The sequence below is a fragment of the Prosopis cineraria genome, unplaced genomic scaffold (assembly GCF_029017545.1).
Source record: "Prosopis cineraria cultivar Desert tree isolate PC_DT_omini unplaced genomic scaffold, ASM2901754v1 PC2, whole genome shotgun sequence".
Taxonomy (NCBI): Eukaryota; Viridiplantae; Streptophyta; class Magnoliopsida; order Fabales; family Fabaceae; genus Prosopis; species Prosopis cineraria.
The window spans coordinates 45,321,934-45,339,325 of record NW_026555333.1 but is presented as its reverse complement, the minus strand read 5'-3'; the positions used below and the strand labels follow the sequence as shown (position 1 = coordinate 45,339,325).

At 36.4% G+C, this 17,392-nt stretch overlaps 3 protein-coding genes across 5 annotated transcripts; 1 reads left to right on the top strand and 2 right to left on the bottom strand.

Moving 5' to 3' along the window:
* LOC129302816 (protein trichome birefringence-like 41) lies at positions 1–3,068 on the top strand. Its single transcript, XM_054941689.1, has 5 exons — positions 1–452; positions 584–755; positions 1,346–1,527; positions 1,962–2,120; positions 2,411–3,068. The coding sequence occupies exons 1-5, from the start codon at positions 1–3 to the stop codon at positions 2,718–2,720; spliced, it is 1,275 nt and encodes a 424-aa protein (XP_054797664.1). The 3' UTR covers positions 2,721–3,068.
* Positions 3,069–4,235: 1,167 nt separating this feature from the next.
* On the bottom strand, positions 4,236–5,572 carry LOC129302814 (uncharacterized). The gene is made up of 2 exons (XM_054941688.1): positions 5,566–5,572; positions 4,236–5,405 (listed from the first exon to the last, which is right to left on the bottom strand). The coding sequence occupies exons 1-2, from the start codon at positions 5,570–5,572 to the stop codon at positions 4,447–4,449; spliced, it is 966 nt and encodes a 321-aa protein (XP_054797663.1). The 3' UTR covers positions 4,236–4,446.
* A 1,954-nt stretch (positions 5,573–7,526) lies between these two features.
* On the bottom strand, positions 7,527–12,249 carry LOC129302242 (pentatricopeptide repeat-containing protein At4g33990-like). Of its 3 annotated transcripts, none has more exons than XM_054940972.1 (2): positions 11,610–12,249; positions 7,527–11,346 (listed from the first exon to the last, which is right to left on the bottom strand). In XM_054940972.1, the coding sequence occupies exon 2, from the start codon at positions 11,275–11,277 to the stop codon at positions 8,806–8,808; it is 2,472 nt and encodes an 823-aa protein (XP_054796947.1). In that variant the 5' UTR covers positions 11,278–11,346; positions 11,610–12,249; the 3' UTR covers positions 7,527–8,805. The 3 variants fall into 3 exon arrangements, with proteins under 3 accessions (XP_054796947.1, XP_054796948.1, XP_054796949.1); XM_054940973.1 differs by having other exon boundaries at positions 11,995–12,249; XM_054940974.1 differs by having other exon boundaries at positions 12,037–12,249.
* Positions 12,250–17,392: the final 5,143 nt, after the last annotated feature.

Genomic DNA, 17,392 nt, shown 5'->3' with positions numbered 1-17,392 from the left:
ATGAGAATTCCTCCACGACTTGTGACAGTTACCAAAATGATTTCAGTTTTCACCATATTTAACTTCTTCTTCAAAGCAAACCATCACGTCCCCATCGTTCATAAATCCAAGACAACAAAAACCAATTGCCAACACTACATATATATAAACGCTCTCTATTTAAGCTTCCAGAATATACAATTCAGATACACACATTTTGGCAATGGCTGTTCCTGTTGCCGTAATTTGGTGGTGGTAATACTAGTACCATTTAGTGGGGTTGTGAATGGAAAAGAAGAGCTTAAGGGGTGTGATATATACAATGGAAGATGGGTTTATGACACTTCATATCCTCTATACAATTCAAGTCAGTGTTCCTTCGTAGAGACACCATTTGCTTGCCAGCAAAATGGTCGTCCTGATAATCTTTATGTCAAATACAGATGGAAACCCTATTCATGCAACCTGCCAAGGTACTTATCCTTTTTGTTTATTTTTTGATGAATTGTGAATCTTTGACAATGCATAGATTGATAAATTTAAGTTTTAAAATTCCAGAGTGAATACCTATAAATATGAATGTGTAGCAATTAATGTGACACAGGTTTAGTGCAACTAAGTTCTTGGAGAAGTATAGGAATAAGAGAATAATGTTTGTGGGAGACTCCATAAGCTTGAACCAGTGGCAGTCACTCGCCTGTATGCTTCATTCTCGAGTTCCTCATGCTGCTCACATTTCAGAGCGAGTCGAAGGTGTCTCTACCTACACCTTTCTGGTCAGCTTTTCTTTCTCTTATAATCTTTCATTGAACAAACTATATGATTGGATTTAAGGTGCTCTTCAATATATGTTATGTACCTTATCATTTATGATGACGTAACAGGCGTCCACAAATTTTGATGGATTCATACTTCCCACGAAATCATGATTCCTGCACCAAATAGGACCTTAGAGTTTTTGCAAATATGCAGGACAAAACTGAAACTCGCCTTGTGTGTGCGCGCGCGAGAGAGAGAGAGTCAACCCTTTTTACCTAAATCTTGTTCCAGATAAAATGGCAATAACTAAAATATAATGTGGCATAAGTGTAAGACCAAGATACAACAACAAGGCTTTATCCCACTAAGTGGGAGTAAGACCAAGATAATTAAAAAACAAATATGTTCACCATCCAATAACACAATGAAGAACTAGAAAAAAGTAGGTAGAGAGAGCATCCATAAGGTTTTTGAAGTGAGTTTCTTGTAAAAATGTTCGACAAGACAAGCATGAGATTGGATTATACGGTCAGCCCCTACAACCTTCTGAAGTTGAGTTCTTGCATATTCATGTTGAATAACAAACAGTTCATGTGCTCTTCTGTAGGACCACAATGTGTCGTTGATACTTTCCAGAAACGCACTGCTTGTAGACATCGCTCACAAGTCATGGGGGAGGGTTCTGAAACTGAATTCCATTTCTGAAGATGATGCTAAACTGTGGCGAGGGAGCCATGTCTTGGTGTTCAACTCGTGGCATTGGTGGCTTCACCGTGGCAGGAAACAACCGTAAGAACATAAGACTAATTGACATATATAGATGAAGCTGAATGTTCTGTTCTCATTCAAAAATCAATAACAATATGAACTAGGCTAAAGATACAATACATTAGAACAAGGTCATTGTACAGGAATTTCTACCTATGAGGAGATTGAGCTATCATATTTTATTTACTCAGACTCTCAAACTTTAAACTTTAAAAAGGTTAGAATAGATTCTTAAAGTAGATCTAATTGTCAGAAAGGTTTGACCTTGTTGAGAGATACCACGTGGAAAAAATCATGTAAAATGGTCCACGAATGAACTTAAAGGACCTATAATCACAAATATATGATCCTTAATGTAAAAAAAAAAAAAAAAACAGTACATGAACCCGTTTTTGCCCCCAGTTTTATTTGTTTCACGTTGTAATTTGTTTGCAACGGCTTTGAATTGAATGCAGATGGGATTTCATTACAGATGGAGAAGATTTACATAAAGACATGGATCGTTTAGCTGCCTACGAGATAGCCTTGTCAACATGGGCTAAATGGGTAAATGAGAACATTGATTTTACCAAAACTGAAGTATTCTTCCAAGGGATTTCACCAACGCATACGAAGTAAGTCCAATAATTTTAGATAAAAAAAATATCAAAATCATTTACCAGTTACTTATAACATTAATTGGAATACCGGCATCTCATTAGTACTATACTCACCATCACTAGATTTTGGAGCAATTCATATTGCCAGTGGCCAGTGCTAAATTTAGATAACAATTTGAAACCATTTACCTGTTTCTCCATATTCTTCATTGGTAAAAAATTCTGCATTCTTCACTCACTGTATATTTCAACAAGAAAGAACAAACAGTCAGGCATAGACATCTCATTAGTGCCATTATTGCCAGTGCTAAATTATGGGGGAACTATGATGGAGAGAGTTGCCGTGAAGAAACAAGGCCAATGTTTGGGTCACCATATCCAAGAAAAAGGCTTCCAGCTGAAGTGATAGTTGAGAGAGTGATAGGCAGCATGTCTAAGAGGGTACATTTGCTCAATATAACAAGACTGTCACAGCAAAGAAAAGATGCGCATCCTTCTGTTTATGGCATACCAGAAAAGCATCTTCAAATTGGCATGGATTGCAGCCATTGGTGTCTTCCGGGAGTTCCTGACACATGGAATGAGCTCTTGATTGCTGAGCTCACAAGGAGTTAAGATTGTATTGCCATGCCTGCACTGAATGGATAAGGGAGGCACAAATATCAAAGTAATGAAAGAATATAAAGTAAATGATTTTCTATACACCGCTTCAGTTTCAAGTAATTAAGTCCAGAAGTACAATAATCGGCCTATTTTCCTGGTGTTCTTTATCTATGAATTGAAAAAGGAATAATAATTTGGTCTGTCTCCTGATTAGACCAAAAGATAGATAGATGCAAGTTTCATGTCAATTTCAGATAATATTTACCTTTCAGTCCGTTCTCTTTCATATTAACTTTTATGCATCAATTCCAGTTATCTTTCCTTTCAAAATACTAATTACTGTACATTTTATCGTCCAAATAGTTACTTTTGTTTTGGGGGAAAAGAAAAGAAAGAATTATTTGTCATCATACATTCTGACATTGGTAATATCACAAATACATTCACGAGCTCATGTTACTAACTAAACTTACAAGTATTTTTTATTTTTTATTTTTTAAAAAAAGAGAAAAAAAAGCTCTACCCCAACGCTTTGATAAAAATCAATACTAGAAGACCCTAACACGTCCAACAACAATAGTTCTTGTACAAGGGAGCCAGAATGACAAGGCAGAGAAGAGCGAACCAGACATTATTTAGATTTTACCAAACATTCTATTATATGTGCAAATTTAAGTTTACTATTATTCTGATAATTGAGAGAAAAGAAAACAGTCAGCTATAACCATGCTATGATGCATTGGAAGCTTAACTACAGGGCCTACAAAATGAATATTTTGTTTTCTTAATGAAAAGGATCAAATAAATGTTATTCTCAAAGAAAGAAAATAGAGAGCAACTGCTTATAGGCAACAGATAGATACTGCCATACTGGTTGATGTGTTAAATATTGTTGTGAACATTCAAAGGTCAATCAGCTAAAAGGGTGAATTGAATCTGATAGTTAACATTAGTAAATCAAGCGGTATCAGCATAAAACATAGCGAGCGAACACAAAAGGGTTGGTCCAAAAGACAGCATTATATCAGGGAAGACAGTTTTCTGCATCTTTTGTGGAAAGATATATCGTCAGCTTCCCTTGGCACATCTTACTCCTAACAATCAAACAAACCCCTAGTTGAAGCTGAAATTGTTATGCAACAGATAAATTAGCTTAGCAATATATGTGCAAGCATGTGTATTCATGCACATGTGTATCCCTAGACTAACCAAACTTTGGCAGCAACAACGAGAAGTCTTATCCCATATTGACTACATGAATAGCACGGCACTATTGCGCTCTATACTAACCGAACTTGGCATCAAAAGAAAATTCCTGATAGTAAATTGTACGAGTAACAATACTGATACTTGATCCAATTTCCTTCTTTTCCTTCTCTAAATATAAATATGCCAATTTCCTTCTTTTCCTTCTCTAAATAATAATTTAAAATAATAAATTTTAGCGAAGTAAATTTATTATTATATATTTACGTATTCAACGGGCGTGGGCAAAAAATAATAATTTTTAGAATAATCAATAAATAATTGGATCATAACTGCGATTATCTCATAAATACAATATCAATATTCTTGTAGTAAACAGCTTTCCTTAATTAGTACATTGGCAGTTAATGATGGAGACATCCACTTCTACATAATCCCTAACATATTATAATCATATATACTATATGGAGATAATTACAGAAGATTATCAAGGTGCTTTGCTAAAAAGTTTAGAACTATGTATAGTAACACTTCAGACATTACAACTAGATTGAGAACCTTCTCTGGTGGGACCGCGAGTGTGAAACCTCCATTTTAAGAGATAGTCCCTGGATTCGCAGGATAATCTGATGACGTCACAGAAAGCGTTAAGTGAGCTGATTTTTTCGTTAGTTTTCCATTCGATTCTCACCCAGCATGTAAACCCACTTGATGAAATCGGTATACTTGAATCGCAAAGCAGTGTCACCTCCCCACTGATTCTCTTGCACGAGCGACGTGGAAGTCTTCCATCACTGGTCACCATCGAGTCGAGCCAAGGGCATTCTGGTTGACCCACCATCTCCTTGTAAGCAGAATTTGCCATTCTAACCTGGTTGTTTGAATCTGATATAACAACAGGCAAGGCCTCAGACTCAACCTCTAGCTCGACCTCCTCTGGCGTTTTCGGGGCTCGAGCTGTTAGGGGCAGGCTAGGGTCTTCATTGATGCACCCCACGCTTATGCTAGACCCAAGGGGGCGAACTGGCCGAGGTGCGATAACAATGCTTACTGTTGGTGTCTGCAGCTGCTGCAAGAGATCTTTTTCTTCTGGGATTTCTGCTATGGCGTTCAAATCAATAATCTCTTCTCTTCCCTTGACCATGTCAGGTTCAGGCGGAGAACACGGAAGAAGTGGAAGTGTCACTAAACTGGGAGTATCATTGTAAGGCTTTTCCCAGCCGGAGTTGAGCACTCCATGGTTAGGAGGAGGAAGAGGGAGATGAGGTAGGCCATGGCTATGAGAAAAACTCTGTAAACATAGGTTCTTTGCGGGAGATGTTACATGGCAAGGCGACAAAAGCCGAAAACATGGGTCTTCTGGCTCTTGAGGGAGGGCAGTGGTATAGAAGCTCTGCCTCTCTTCCGGGTCCTGGTAGGGCGCGCCTGCAACTGCGGCCACAGGTTCCTGAGGTAAGGAGACTGCTTGATCTTTTGACACAGGGAGGAACCCTCAGTCATGGAATTCCCGGGAGTCTCAGGCTTCGGAGCTATGGGCCTATACCTGGACATGATTTCAGCAGTTTTTGCAGTATTGGAATAAGGATGTAAAGTCTTAACCATGGTGATATCTAGCTTTGTTTGAGCTTGAGAGTATTTTGTTTTAGCAGACGACGCATAGAAAATTGAGTGAAGAAACTGATAGTGAGGAGGACAGAAAATGAGGGTGAAGCAGGAGAGTTATAAAAGAAGGGGATGACTATCGGTGGTGTTGAAGTAGGAGAAAGAGCCAATGAGGAGTGGGCACAGTAAGGGGAAGGAGGAGGAGAAAGTGACACTTGTAAATGAAGGGTGGGTACGTGTTGAAGGGGCTCAGATGGGAGGACATATGGGAATGGAGAAACAAAGAGAGAAGGGGAGTGCAGAGTCATCAATCTCTCACGCCAATCAGGGACCTTGCCTGGCTTCTAATTATACGAAAAGCGAGAAGGTGGGCTCGCATTATAACGCGTGTGGTGATGGCCGCCATGCGTGAAAACACCTATCCCTCTCCAGTCGGTTACATTTGTTCGCTCTCTACGTGTCACAAATCAGATAGCAAGAAAGAGAGTCAATCATACCTGAGTGCGATAAAGAGAGAAACGGAGGGAGTCGAGCTCGAGCACACCACTAATACAGGGCAGACAGCAAGAAGACTTCACGCCTTCAGGGATTCACAGATTCGACAAGGAGAGGCAGAGGAGCGGGAGCGAGAAGGGACGGACGAGAGCGACAAGACTTCACACTCGCACAGCACACTTGCTGACTCGCAGCCTTCGTTCGGCGTTTAGGGGAGGCGAAGGGGAAGAGAAAGCGAAGCCTTCGTTCCGCGTTTAGGAGGATCCTCGTTCCGTGCTCATCACCCAAATGGGCGATCTTGCCTTCCATTTCACCTCATAATATCTGCAGTTAATTTTAAATATTATATTTGTGAAATAAAATTTAAAAATTACTAAAAAAATAATATTAAATCTGGTACTTAGTACATCTACATAGCGAATTTGTAAATATTATAAATGATTTTAATCTTAAATTGAATTATTCAAATTATAGTCAATTTATAAAAATACTTGAATGACAGTTAAAAACCATTTACCTGTTTCTTCATGTTTTTCATTGGCACAAAATTCACCATTCTTCAGTTACTGTATGTTTCAACAATAAAGAACAAACAGTCAAGCATAGACATCTCATTAGTGCCATTTTGCCAGTGCTAAATCATTGGGGAACTATGATGGGGGAGTTTTGCCGTGAAGAAACAAGGCCAATGTTTGGGCCACCATATCCAAGAAAAAGGCTTCCAGCTGAACTGAGAGTGGAGAGAATGATAGGCAGCATGTATAAGAGGGTACATCTGCTCGATGTAACAAGACTGTCACAGCAAAGAAAAGATCTACATCCTTCTGTTTATGGCATGGATTGCAGCCATTGGTGTCTTCCGGGAGTTCTTGACACATGGAATGTGCTCTTGATTGCTGAGCTCACAAGGATTTAAGATTGTGCTGCCATGCCTGCACTGAATGGATTAGGGAGGCACAAATGCCAAAGTAATGAAAGAATATCAAGCGAATGAGATTCCTTATACAGCTTCAGTTTCAAGTAACCAAATCCAGAAGCACAATAATTGGCCTATTTTCCTCGTGGTCTTTATCTATGAATTGAAAAAAGAATAATAATTTGGTCTGTCTACTGATTAGACTAAAATATAGATAGATGCGAGTTTCATGCTTCAATTTCAGATAATATTTACCTTTCAGTCAGTTCTCTTTCATATGTAACTTTTATGCTTCCATTCCCGTTGCTATTTAGCTCGTTATTTTTCCTTTCAAAATACTAATTGCTCTACATCTAATCATTCAAATAGTTACTTTTGTTTTGAGGGAAAAGAAAAGAGAGAATTATTTGTCGTCATACATTCTGACATTGGTAATATCACAACTACATTCACGAGCTCATGTTGCTACCTAAACTCACAAGTATTTTTTATTTTTATTTTCTCTAAGAAAAAAAGATCCACCCTAACACTCTTAATGAAAATGAATACTAGAAGATTCTAACACGTCCAACAACAATAGTTCTTGTACAAGGGAGGCAGAGTAACAAGGCAGAGAAGAGAGAACCAAATATTATTATGATTTTACCAAACAGTACTATATGTCAGTTATAAGCAACAGATAGACAGAAACAGGGAAAATGCCATCTCCAACCAGAAGCAAAAATCGTAACCTGTGCGTACATTTTGGCAGTGACGGTGTTAAATATAATTATGATACATATCAATCATGTACAACCTGCCCTGGCTTAATGGTACCAACTATCAAGGCCTCTCTTGTTAATCTAACAGTTCAATAACCCCACTAATTCAACTTAAGCTACTTTGGAGAGATACCAATAACAATGTAACGTACAGTGAGTCAAGCACATACTTTGCCGCTGCATTCTATGCAGTCCATCAAAATTTTCCACATTTTTGGTTAGAGACCATGAGATCTTGATACTGCCATACTGGTTGAGATGTGTGAAATATTGTTGTGAACATTCAATGGTCAATCAGCTAAAAAGGTGAATTGACTCTGATAGTTAACATTAATAAATCAAGCAGTATCAGCATAAAACATAGCGAGCGAACACAGAAGGGTTGGTCCAAAAGACAGCATTATATCAGGGAAGACAGTTTTCTGCATCTTCTGTGGAAAGATATATCGCCAGCTTCCCTTGGCACATCTCATTACAAACAATCAAGCAAACCCCTAGTTGAAGCTGAAATTTTTATACAACAGATAAATTAGCTTGGCAATACATGTAAAAGCATGGGTATCCCTTTACTAACCAAACTTGGCATCAGAAGAAAATTCCCGATAGTAAATTGTACCAGTAACAATATTGATACCTACCCCAATTTCCTTCTTTTCCTTCTCTAAATATAAATATGAATTTTGCAGTCATTGGCCAGAACAACATTTTGGTCCTTGAGGAAAACCTTGTCAGTTGTCACAACTCTCGGCATACTTCTTACTGCCATCTTTCACCCAGCATAGATTTAGATTATTGAGAACATTTAATCCGACATCTTCTAAGACAAATAAGCAGAACTGCTAGTCCAATTCTTAACTCCTTTAGAGCCCAATAATTAAAAAAAAAAATTAGAAAAATCATAATCTTCTCGCTCAGTTAATCATCTCCAACTGATCAATCTAAAAGGTAATCAGGGACAAAATGAGAGGCCTTTAGAACCAACTGACATCTAAAACAAATAACGTTACTGGTCACCAACCATCCTCAATTGGCAAATTAGTATTCACTTGGATATATTGTGTAATTGAGACTTTTAATTAATAATAAATATTCCATGACTACCAACAAACAGTGTTTGTCACCAATAATCACCACACGAGCAAATTCCATCTTTAAAGTGATGGAAACGGTTTGAATCCCTTACAACAATCTCCCTCTCAGTAAGTTTGGATATATACTTAGTTGCGTTATGGCAATCGCCACAAACACGTAAGTTCTTAAATATCCTAATTATGCTTCTAGGTGGTGTGCTTATAATTCCAAATGCAATTGCCAACCTCTCACTATGACTTATCAGAATTTGCTCCTTCTCATCATCTTCAACATCCTGCAAGACAAAGCTATAGTCTGGAACATAACCAAGGTTTTTCATTCTTGCAGTCAAAGATCTTAATTCTTTGTATATTTCCGTGCATTTTGGATGAGTTTGGTTGCCAGTATAAAGTATTTCAACTTTACTGCCCACTATGACAGAACTCCACCCAGGAGTCTTCCTCAATCCTCTATCTCTGGCTAATGATCTTACTTTAACTGCACCTTCCCATTTTCCAACTTTCGCATAAATATTTGACAACAACACATAGTAACCAACATTCTCTGGATCGATTTCAAACAAGCGGTTAGAAGCCAATATACCCAATGCCACATTCCCATGAACTCTACAAGCAGCAAGAAGAGCACCCCAAATGGATGCATCAGGTTTCAAAGGCATATTGCTCACCAAATTATACGCCTTTTCCAAATGCCCAGCTCTACCTAGTAAATCCACCATGCAGCCATAATGCTTCAAGTTTGGCATGATCCCATACTCTTTCTGCATGATGTCAAAATACCATTGACCCTGATTGACTAAACCTGCATGGCTAGAGGCAGACAACAGAGATAAAAAGGTTACATGATCCGGCTTTACTCCTTGAGCAAGCATATCTTTGAACAGTTTCAGAGTAATATCTCCATGTCCATGAATTCCATGACAGGATATTATGGCATTCCAAGGAATTGATGTATCCCTTGGGATTTCATAGAATAAAAACATTGCATTATCTAAACTCCCACATTTTCCATACATGTCAATCAAGCAGGTACCCACAAAGACATCCAAGTACAAGCAGCTTTTGATTAGCCTCCCATGGATTTTCATTCCTTCTTGCAAAGCTCCCAAATGGGAATATGCAGGTAGAATGCTCACCCAAGTCCCTTGATTTGGGATTATCTCTCCATACTCTTCCATCATGTTGTAAGCATCAATTCCCTCACTTGCAAGACCATTTTGAACATGACCTGCAATCAAAGTGTTCCATGAAACTACATCTTTGATAGGAAGTAGTTCAAAAACTCTACATGAATAATCCATAGCACCTAATTTTGCATACATGTTCACTAGCGCATTTCCAATCACAACATCCTCCTCAAGCCAATCATGTCTCATAACAAATCCATGAACAGACCTGCCATGCTTTGTATCACTTAACTGACCAAAAATAGAGGCCAAACTCACAACTGTTAATAAGTCAGGTTGCATTCCTATCAGTTGCATATCTTTATAAAATTCAAATGCCATAATTGGATCACAATTCTGCTCATATGCAGCAATAATGGAGTTCCAAGTTACCAGGTCCCTCACTTTCATGTGATCAAAAACTCTTTGCGCATCCCTCAGGTAACCAAACTTGGAATACGTGTTGATTAAAGCATTAGAAACAAATAGATGAGTTTCCAGCCCATGCTTTATAACATACGAATGAATCAAGATACCATTAATGATATCATCTGATTGTGCACAAAGTGGGAGTAGACTTGACACAGTAATTGGATCCATGTTCACCCCCTCAGATTTCATATTATTCAAGACCTTCAATGCCCCAGCTGCATTCCCATTTAGGCAAAACCCAGAAATCATTGCATTCCAAGATCCCAAATCTCGAACTGGCATGTCAGCAAATAATTTGTAGGCAGCATCTAAGGTACCAAACCGTCCGTACAAATGGATCAAGGAAGCAGCCACAAAAACATCTTGCTCAAATCCTGTTTTGAAAACCCAGGAATGTATTTTCTTCCCATCAACCAGATGCTTACATGCTTTCAACACAGGAGGGAAGCTGTAAAAATCAGGTCGAAGACCAGAGATGGACAAGAATTCACTGAAACATTTTAAGGCTTCATGATATTGGCCACAACGAACATATGCAGCTACCATTGAATTCCAAGTACGGATATCCTTTTTTTGAATTTGATTAAAACTACACCGAGAGAATGAGACGTCCCCAAGATAAGCATACAAATTGACCAGTTTGGCAGACAGAAAAACATTTTGAAATTTTCCCAACACCACAAGAAGAGCATGAAGTTGCTTAGCATCATCCACCTTTGTGCAGGAACGAAACAGAAAATCAAAATCAGAAACTCTATTCTTGTTCTCAAAGCCATCCAATATGAACTGCAGATAATTTGTAGTTACTGAAAACGATCTATAAACCATTTGATCCAATGGCAAAAGTTTGGATAGTGGCTTAGCGTTGCAGGTTGACAGCAGTTTGAGAAGAGAAAGCATAGAACATCAGCAGGAACGTATAAAATCTTGGGTTGATTTTACACCAGACATAAAACACGAACAGGATAGCTACAGAAAAGAAATATAAGACAATTTATCAGTAATGCATACAAAATAATTAATTACAGAAAAAGAACCATTTTTAAGACTGTAAGCACAAAAGACTAAGAAAGGATGTGGTAAAGTCACCATCTAAAGAATGAGATTTCCCACTAAAATAAGAAATAGATAGATATTACGCAACAAGAAATGCCATGACAAAGCCAAAGGTCACTCTTATAGCATGCCTTAACTTTTCACTTTAAAAGAAAGTGCTTAAGCCTTCTTCTTACAAAGGCATAACAGAGAGTGCACGCATACAAGAACTTGTAATAAAAGTTTTTCAAGTGAAACAAAGCCAACTTCACGACTTCAGCATCAGAGAATAGCAGAATGCCAACCGTCCCGCTACATGCTAATGCGCATCAAGTCACTTAAAATCACTAGCTGAATTGACTAATTGAGCAGCTATGACGCATCTAATAGATTGGACTGAGCTAGAGACAAATGCTCTGACATGCTTAACCAAACAGCTTTATGTTAGGATTTAGAATGCAACGATTAGCTAAAAGATCCCAAGAGGTTGATCAGCATTCCACCAAGAAAGGCTTGCGTGATGAAAAAGGGCAAATGCTGATTCAAGGAGAAAATGGCTGGGGTAAAATTCTAACTTCTCACTTCCAGTCAAAAGGAATCGAGAATCCAGACAAATATTATTGCCTGTTACATGACTAGCTCTCAGTCCTTCTATGTGAGATTGCGCCTCCTTCGACTCCCGCCTCTGCAATTCTGTTTTCTCTCAATCTCACCCTCGGCTCTGGCTTTTCTTATCTCTTCCAGTATAGCTGCGTATTTCGTACACGCGAAGGACGTGATCTTCTTGTTCCAATCTCTTGAATGAAATCGTCCTCCCTGGCGTTCTCCACTTCGAATCTGTTCGTTCTCCTTCCCGTTCCTTCTCCACTGCAATAGGCTAGCCAAAGGAGCAGCCTTTTTTTTTTTTTTTGGGTCGAAAAAGAAGAAGAGGCCATTCACTTGTCCAAAAGCGTGTGCGAGACCCATTTTCTATTTTGGGCTTTAAGGTTAATGGGTCAGCTATAATTTGATCTGTTTAGGATCTCTTTTGGGTTAGTATGGGCTTAATATTGAGTCAAATGTTGAGCCCCTTTACCTAAGCTCTTTTTTCTGTTTTTTTTTTTAAGGGATAAAAGTGCAAATTTAATCTGTTTATGTCATGCAGCGATATAAAATAAATCGTGAACTATTAAAAATAGAGTGTCCAACACCTCTTGTTAAATTTCAATGGACGACCATTAGTTGACTAGCTGAATAAGTTATTTTGATCAAAGATCTGCCTAAGTGGCTATATATATGGCAAAATTTAATCCACATGGCAAAGGAAGAAGACCAAAGGGCAAAGACTTTGCACAAAAACCCTAACCTAACGTAACCATTTTAGAGAGCTTGAGTTCATTTCTCCATTTATTATAAGGGTGCTTGAGTGTGAAAGCCTTACCCTCATCAAACTTGAATCTCGAGCCATTAGCAAGAAGATACAAGGGGTAAACTCGAAGTGGGTTGCATGTGCTTGAAGATTCCTCTGTTACAAGAAGGTACAAGGGAAATGAAAGCTTTATCGATCTAAAGAAAAGAAAGAGTCTTAAAGTAAAGTTTGAACAAATCTTAAAGATAATAACTTCTTTACATTATAAAATCACACTTAATTCCTTCATCTAACTATTGATTTTTTTTTTTTCATTTGTATAATGAAATTGCTTATAAGCCCTTGAGATGTTGAAACGTGAGGCTAGCAATGATAGAGCAAATGATAGCTCGAACTCTATGTTCAAAGGAAGGAATGGTTGTTAAGTACATAGAGCATAATGCAAATCCAGAAACTAGATTTGCTCCCTCCAATAAGCAAGAAATTAGAAAAACTAGTCAGAGCACTCTATAAAATTCCAATTACCTTTAAGAGGATAGCATTTTCTAGTAAGGGATCAAGTGTGTCACATCCCTCTAATCTTCCATACACATAATGAGGACTCATGTGGAATAGATAGACGACCATAACAACTTCATAACTACAAGCACAATCACATGTTGGGACCCAAAAAACCTCTATCACAGTAGTTGTGTTATTAGGGCTTCTCTTTTATGGCCTTCAAGCTCTAATTTCATACTTGAAACTTAGTCATTCTATAGTTGTTGCTTTCATAACTTGTAGTTGTATTATTGGATGACTCTTGTGGCCTTAAGGCTTTTATTTTGTGACATTAGTTTTTTTAGGATGATAATGAAGCCTTTGAGCTTATGTTTTGGAGTTAATGTTAGAAACTTTAAAATATGTTTGGGCCTTTATTTTTGTGGATGGCAAGAATAGTATGATGTAATAGTGTTTGAATGCCTTCATGCTTCCATTAACTTGGTTAACGTTTAATGGAATGACAATTTCTATGTTGTTCATTGGGATGATTTTTTTTATTTCTTATTTATATACATCTTAGTTTCTAAGACATAATCACACTTTAGTCTCTTTATTTTAGGCAAAATCTAACAATTTAAGGGAAATCATCAATACACATAATCCAATTTTCATAGTGACATGAAGAGTTAAAGAGACATACTTAGAAGTGAGTAAATAGACAAAGTCAAAAATTGATAAAATCATGACTTTCATATCCCTCTTATTTCAATTACATAAATTACAATGCCATAAATTTACAAAGGACAAACAAAACCCATGATAGAGCCAGAACTGTTATTGCAATTTTCACCTTCCTCTTCTTGGTGGCAACTTCACTTTCCTTTATTGTTATTCTTCTCTACATCTTCATCAAGTCAAAATAAATCAAACCAAGATCTACGCCCAAGCCTTCACTAAGGTCTATGATTCTCAACTTGCAATTCAATTTGTATAGCTAGTCCATATGATCTAGAAGCTCTTTGATCACAACCTTTGACCTCTCTCCTAAATCATCATCATGCTATATGAAATACCCATAACCTTCCCGGTCAATTTCTTTGACAAATCAGACATAAAAACAAGAAATGATATGGGTGAATATGAAATTATGCTCATATACTAACTTGGTAATGCTTTCAACACCTATAAAATCTTTTTTATTAAGGTACCTTTAGTCTATACAGTCTATGTAGTCTATTTCCCATGAAGAATTTACTCACACTTACTTGTCTAATGGTCAAATGAAGGGAGAGCCATCCATTAAAATTTAGTTGGCCCTACATAGGAAATAAACATTAGTCAAAATTTGAGGTTATAGGTGCTCCATTTTTAATAATTCATGATTTATTTTACACCACCTAATAGTAAATAATACAAGGTGCTTCTCAAAAAATAGTATATGGTTAAATTTGCACCTTTACCTTTTTTAATAACACATTGTCTAGCTTTCCTAACTTTTATCTTATGTTAGCAATAATGGTTGAGTTTAGAGAAAGGGACTAGTTCCTCACAATGTGGTGAACAAAGGTTTGAATCCTTACTAAGAGAATGCCCACATTTAATGCCTAACAGTGTCTTCAACAGGATTACATCCAATAGGAGGATATATGTGAGTAAAAAAAGCTTTTACTTTATTGTTTTTGGGTTAAAGGGAAAATTTGTCTAGTAAGTTTTTTATTATGTACAAATGGTATTCTTAAATTTTAATTGGTGCAATGTTATTTTAGAAGTTTTAAAAATAGTGCAATGTCGTCCTAAATGATGTTGACAAAGGTTAATCATTTTAAAGTGTTAAAAGGCAATTTTGTCTCAAAAGTTTGTTTAAACAAGTAATTGATATTCTAAAATTTTTATTGGTATAGTGTTTTTGGACTGTCAACTTTCAAATCAATAAATAAGAATCCAACACAATTTGTTACAACCCAAAATTAGAAGAAGATCTTAGGTTTAATTACACTGAATGCCTCTAAAGTCATAATCCAAACTAGTCTATTTTGACTATAAGCAAGTATGAATAAGTCTGTATTTAAGCTTATGCAAGTCGAGAACTACTCATGAGCATTAAAAGGGCAAGTTCAAACTTAAAAAAAAGTTAGTGGAGTATTTAGGGTATAGTTGATTTTGTGTCAAAATAACCTTCTGTCAAAATCCAAAAATATAAACCATTTTTAATAATAACTAGTGTCCTGCCTTGTGCAATGCACAAGTAAGATATCATCTCATTTTATTTATTTATATGTATTCTCACCAATGTGATCAGATGAATTTTCAAAGGCTCTAATCATAAATAGCATCCTATTGTAAGTTGTAACTACTAAAAAAATAAGAAATTTAAATTTACAATAATAGTGCAAATATAGATATAGCTAGCACCATCATCCTTTCTAGGATTCTGTAACTCTCCTTTCTTCTCTAAAATTTGACATGGTATAAGAATTGTTTGAGACATCATATACCCATCTTATATGAGTTTAAGAAATATGATTAACAAAACAAATGTAAAATGAAGTCTGTTTTGTAGACTTGAAAGTTGATAACAATTAATGTTCCAATATAAATAAAAAAGTATGTTCAATAGCCAACTATAATTTGAAGTATAAATTACAGAAGGAACCTTATACAAACTAAAAAGAAAGATCTATTGCTGTTACTGTGAAATGGGATTAAATGAATTTTTAGAGCCTCTAATCATAAATAAATGCCTATTGTAAGTTGTAGCTATCAGAAAAATAAGAAATTTTAAAAGCTAAGGATATATTAAAGGTGTCAATTTAAAGAAAGATAGTGCCAAGTAAAACAACTATCAAAAAAGTTCTAACTTTAGAAGATAGGTGGCAAGAAGGGCATTGGTTGCTTACAAGATTATTAGCTCAATCAAGTGTTACAAGCCCAAAATTAGGACCATATCCATCAGTCCACTCCTAATTATCAAAAATAGTTCAAAATAAGTAACCAAGCACAAGCACGCCCTATAAAACTAGAAAAGGAAGGCCTGACATGAAATCAATAAATAGAACGAATTGCATGATTTAAAGCTAATCAATGGTAAGTTCAAAGTCCAAACCATTGTCATGGTTGCACATATAGCAAGAAAATATTCCAACAAATATGGACTTTGAATTAGATATATCTAATCAAATACCTTATTTTCAATAATGATGAATGGAACATTTAGATATTTGTATCTTTCATGGAACTGAAGCAACGTGCGATACGAGCTATTAGGATATACCCCATGACCAAATTCATAATCATTTGTCTCTACAAGTTTCACCCCCACACAAAAAACAACCTCCTAAATGTTAGAATGGTTACATAAGTATAAGCTTAATGCACATAGTGCATTCATCAATGTTATCACTGCCTATAGTAGTTTATGCTATAAGATCTAGCTTTTTAGAGATACTATCAATGTACAGAAAGAAAGTTAAGGAATTAGCTAATGAAATATCAACAACATCAAACAAACCATAAGGTCGTATGAATGACACAAGGTGTGTGCTACACCAACTACGGTTTTAAATGACACTACTACAAAATTAGCTATACTAGGTGACTATTGTTAGAGGATTATTTTATATAACCGTCCAATATGTATAGGTGGAGAAGCATACTAGACAGTTGTAAAGGAAACCATCCAATAATGCCTAATATATTGGATTGTTATATACTAATCTATCAAATATATGATTTAAAATTCTAAAATATTTAATTTTTTAATTTGAAAACTAATATTGGATAGTTCAGTAAATTAATCGTCTTGTATTATTTACTTATATTGAATGATTATTATAAATAACCATCCAATAAATGATTTAAAAGTATCGAGAACCCCTTTTTCCTCATTTTTACATTTTTTTCATTTTTTCTTCCTCCTTTCTCCATCACAATAGTGTCACCCTGGTTTCTTCTTTATCGTCATAGCTCATTTTCAACATCATAGGTCTCATTTTCCTCCCTCTTCGATGCAATGGGTCTCACTTTTTATTATTGTAAGGGTGTTCGAAGCTCGTTTTACCCTTAGCTATTCCACGATCAATCCCATTTCCTTTTCTTTTCTCATTTAGCTTGATCTTTCTTGTATGTTTCTACTTTTGTATTGAATTGCTA

Coding starts and splice junctions, on each gene's coding strand:
- LOC129302816 (XM_054941689.1), top strand. CDS start 1: ATGAGAATTCCTCCACGACTTGTGACAGTTACCAAAATGATTTCAGTT. Junction 756..1,345: donor TCTCTACCTACACCTTTCTG/GTCAGCTTTTCT, acceptor GCTCTTCTGTAG/GACCACAATGTGTCGTTGAT. Junction 2,121..2,410: donor ATTTCACCAACGCATACGAA/GTAAGTCCAATA, acceptor CATTATTGCCAG/TGCTAAATTATGGGGGAACT.
- LOC129302242 (XM_054940972.1), bottom strand. CDS start 11,277: ATGCTTTCTCTTCTCAAACTGCTGTCAACCTGCAACGCTAAGCCACTA.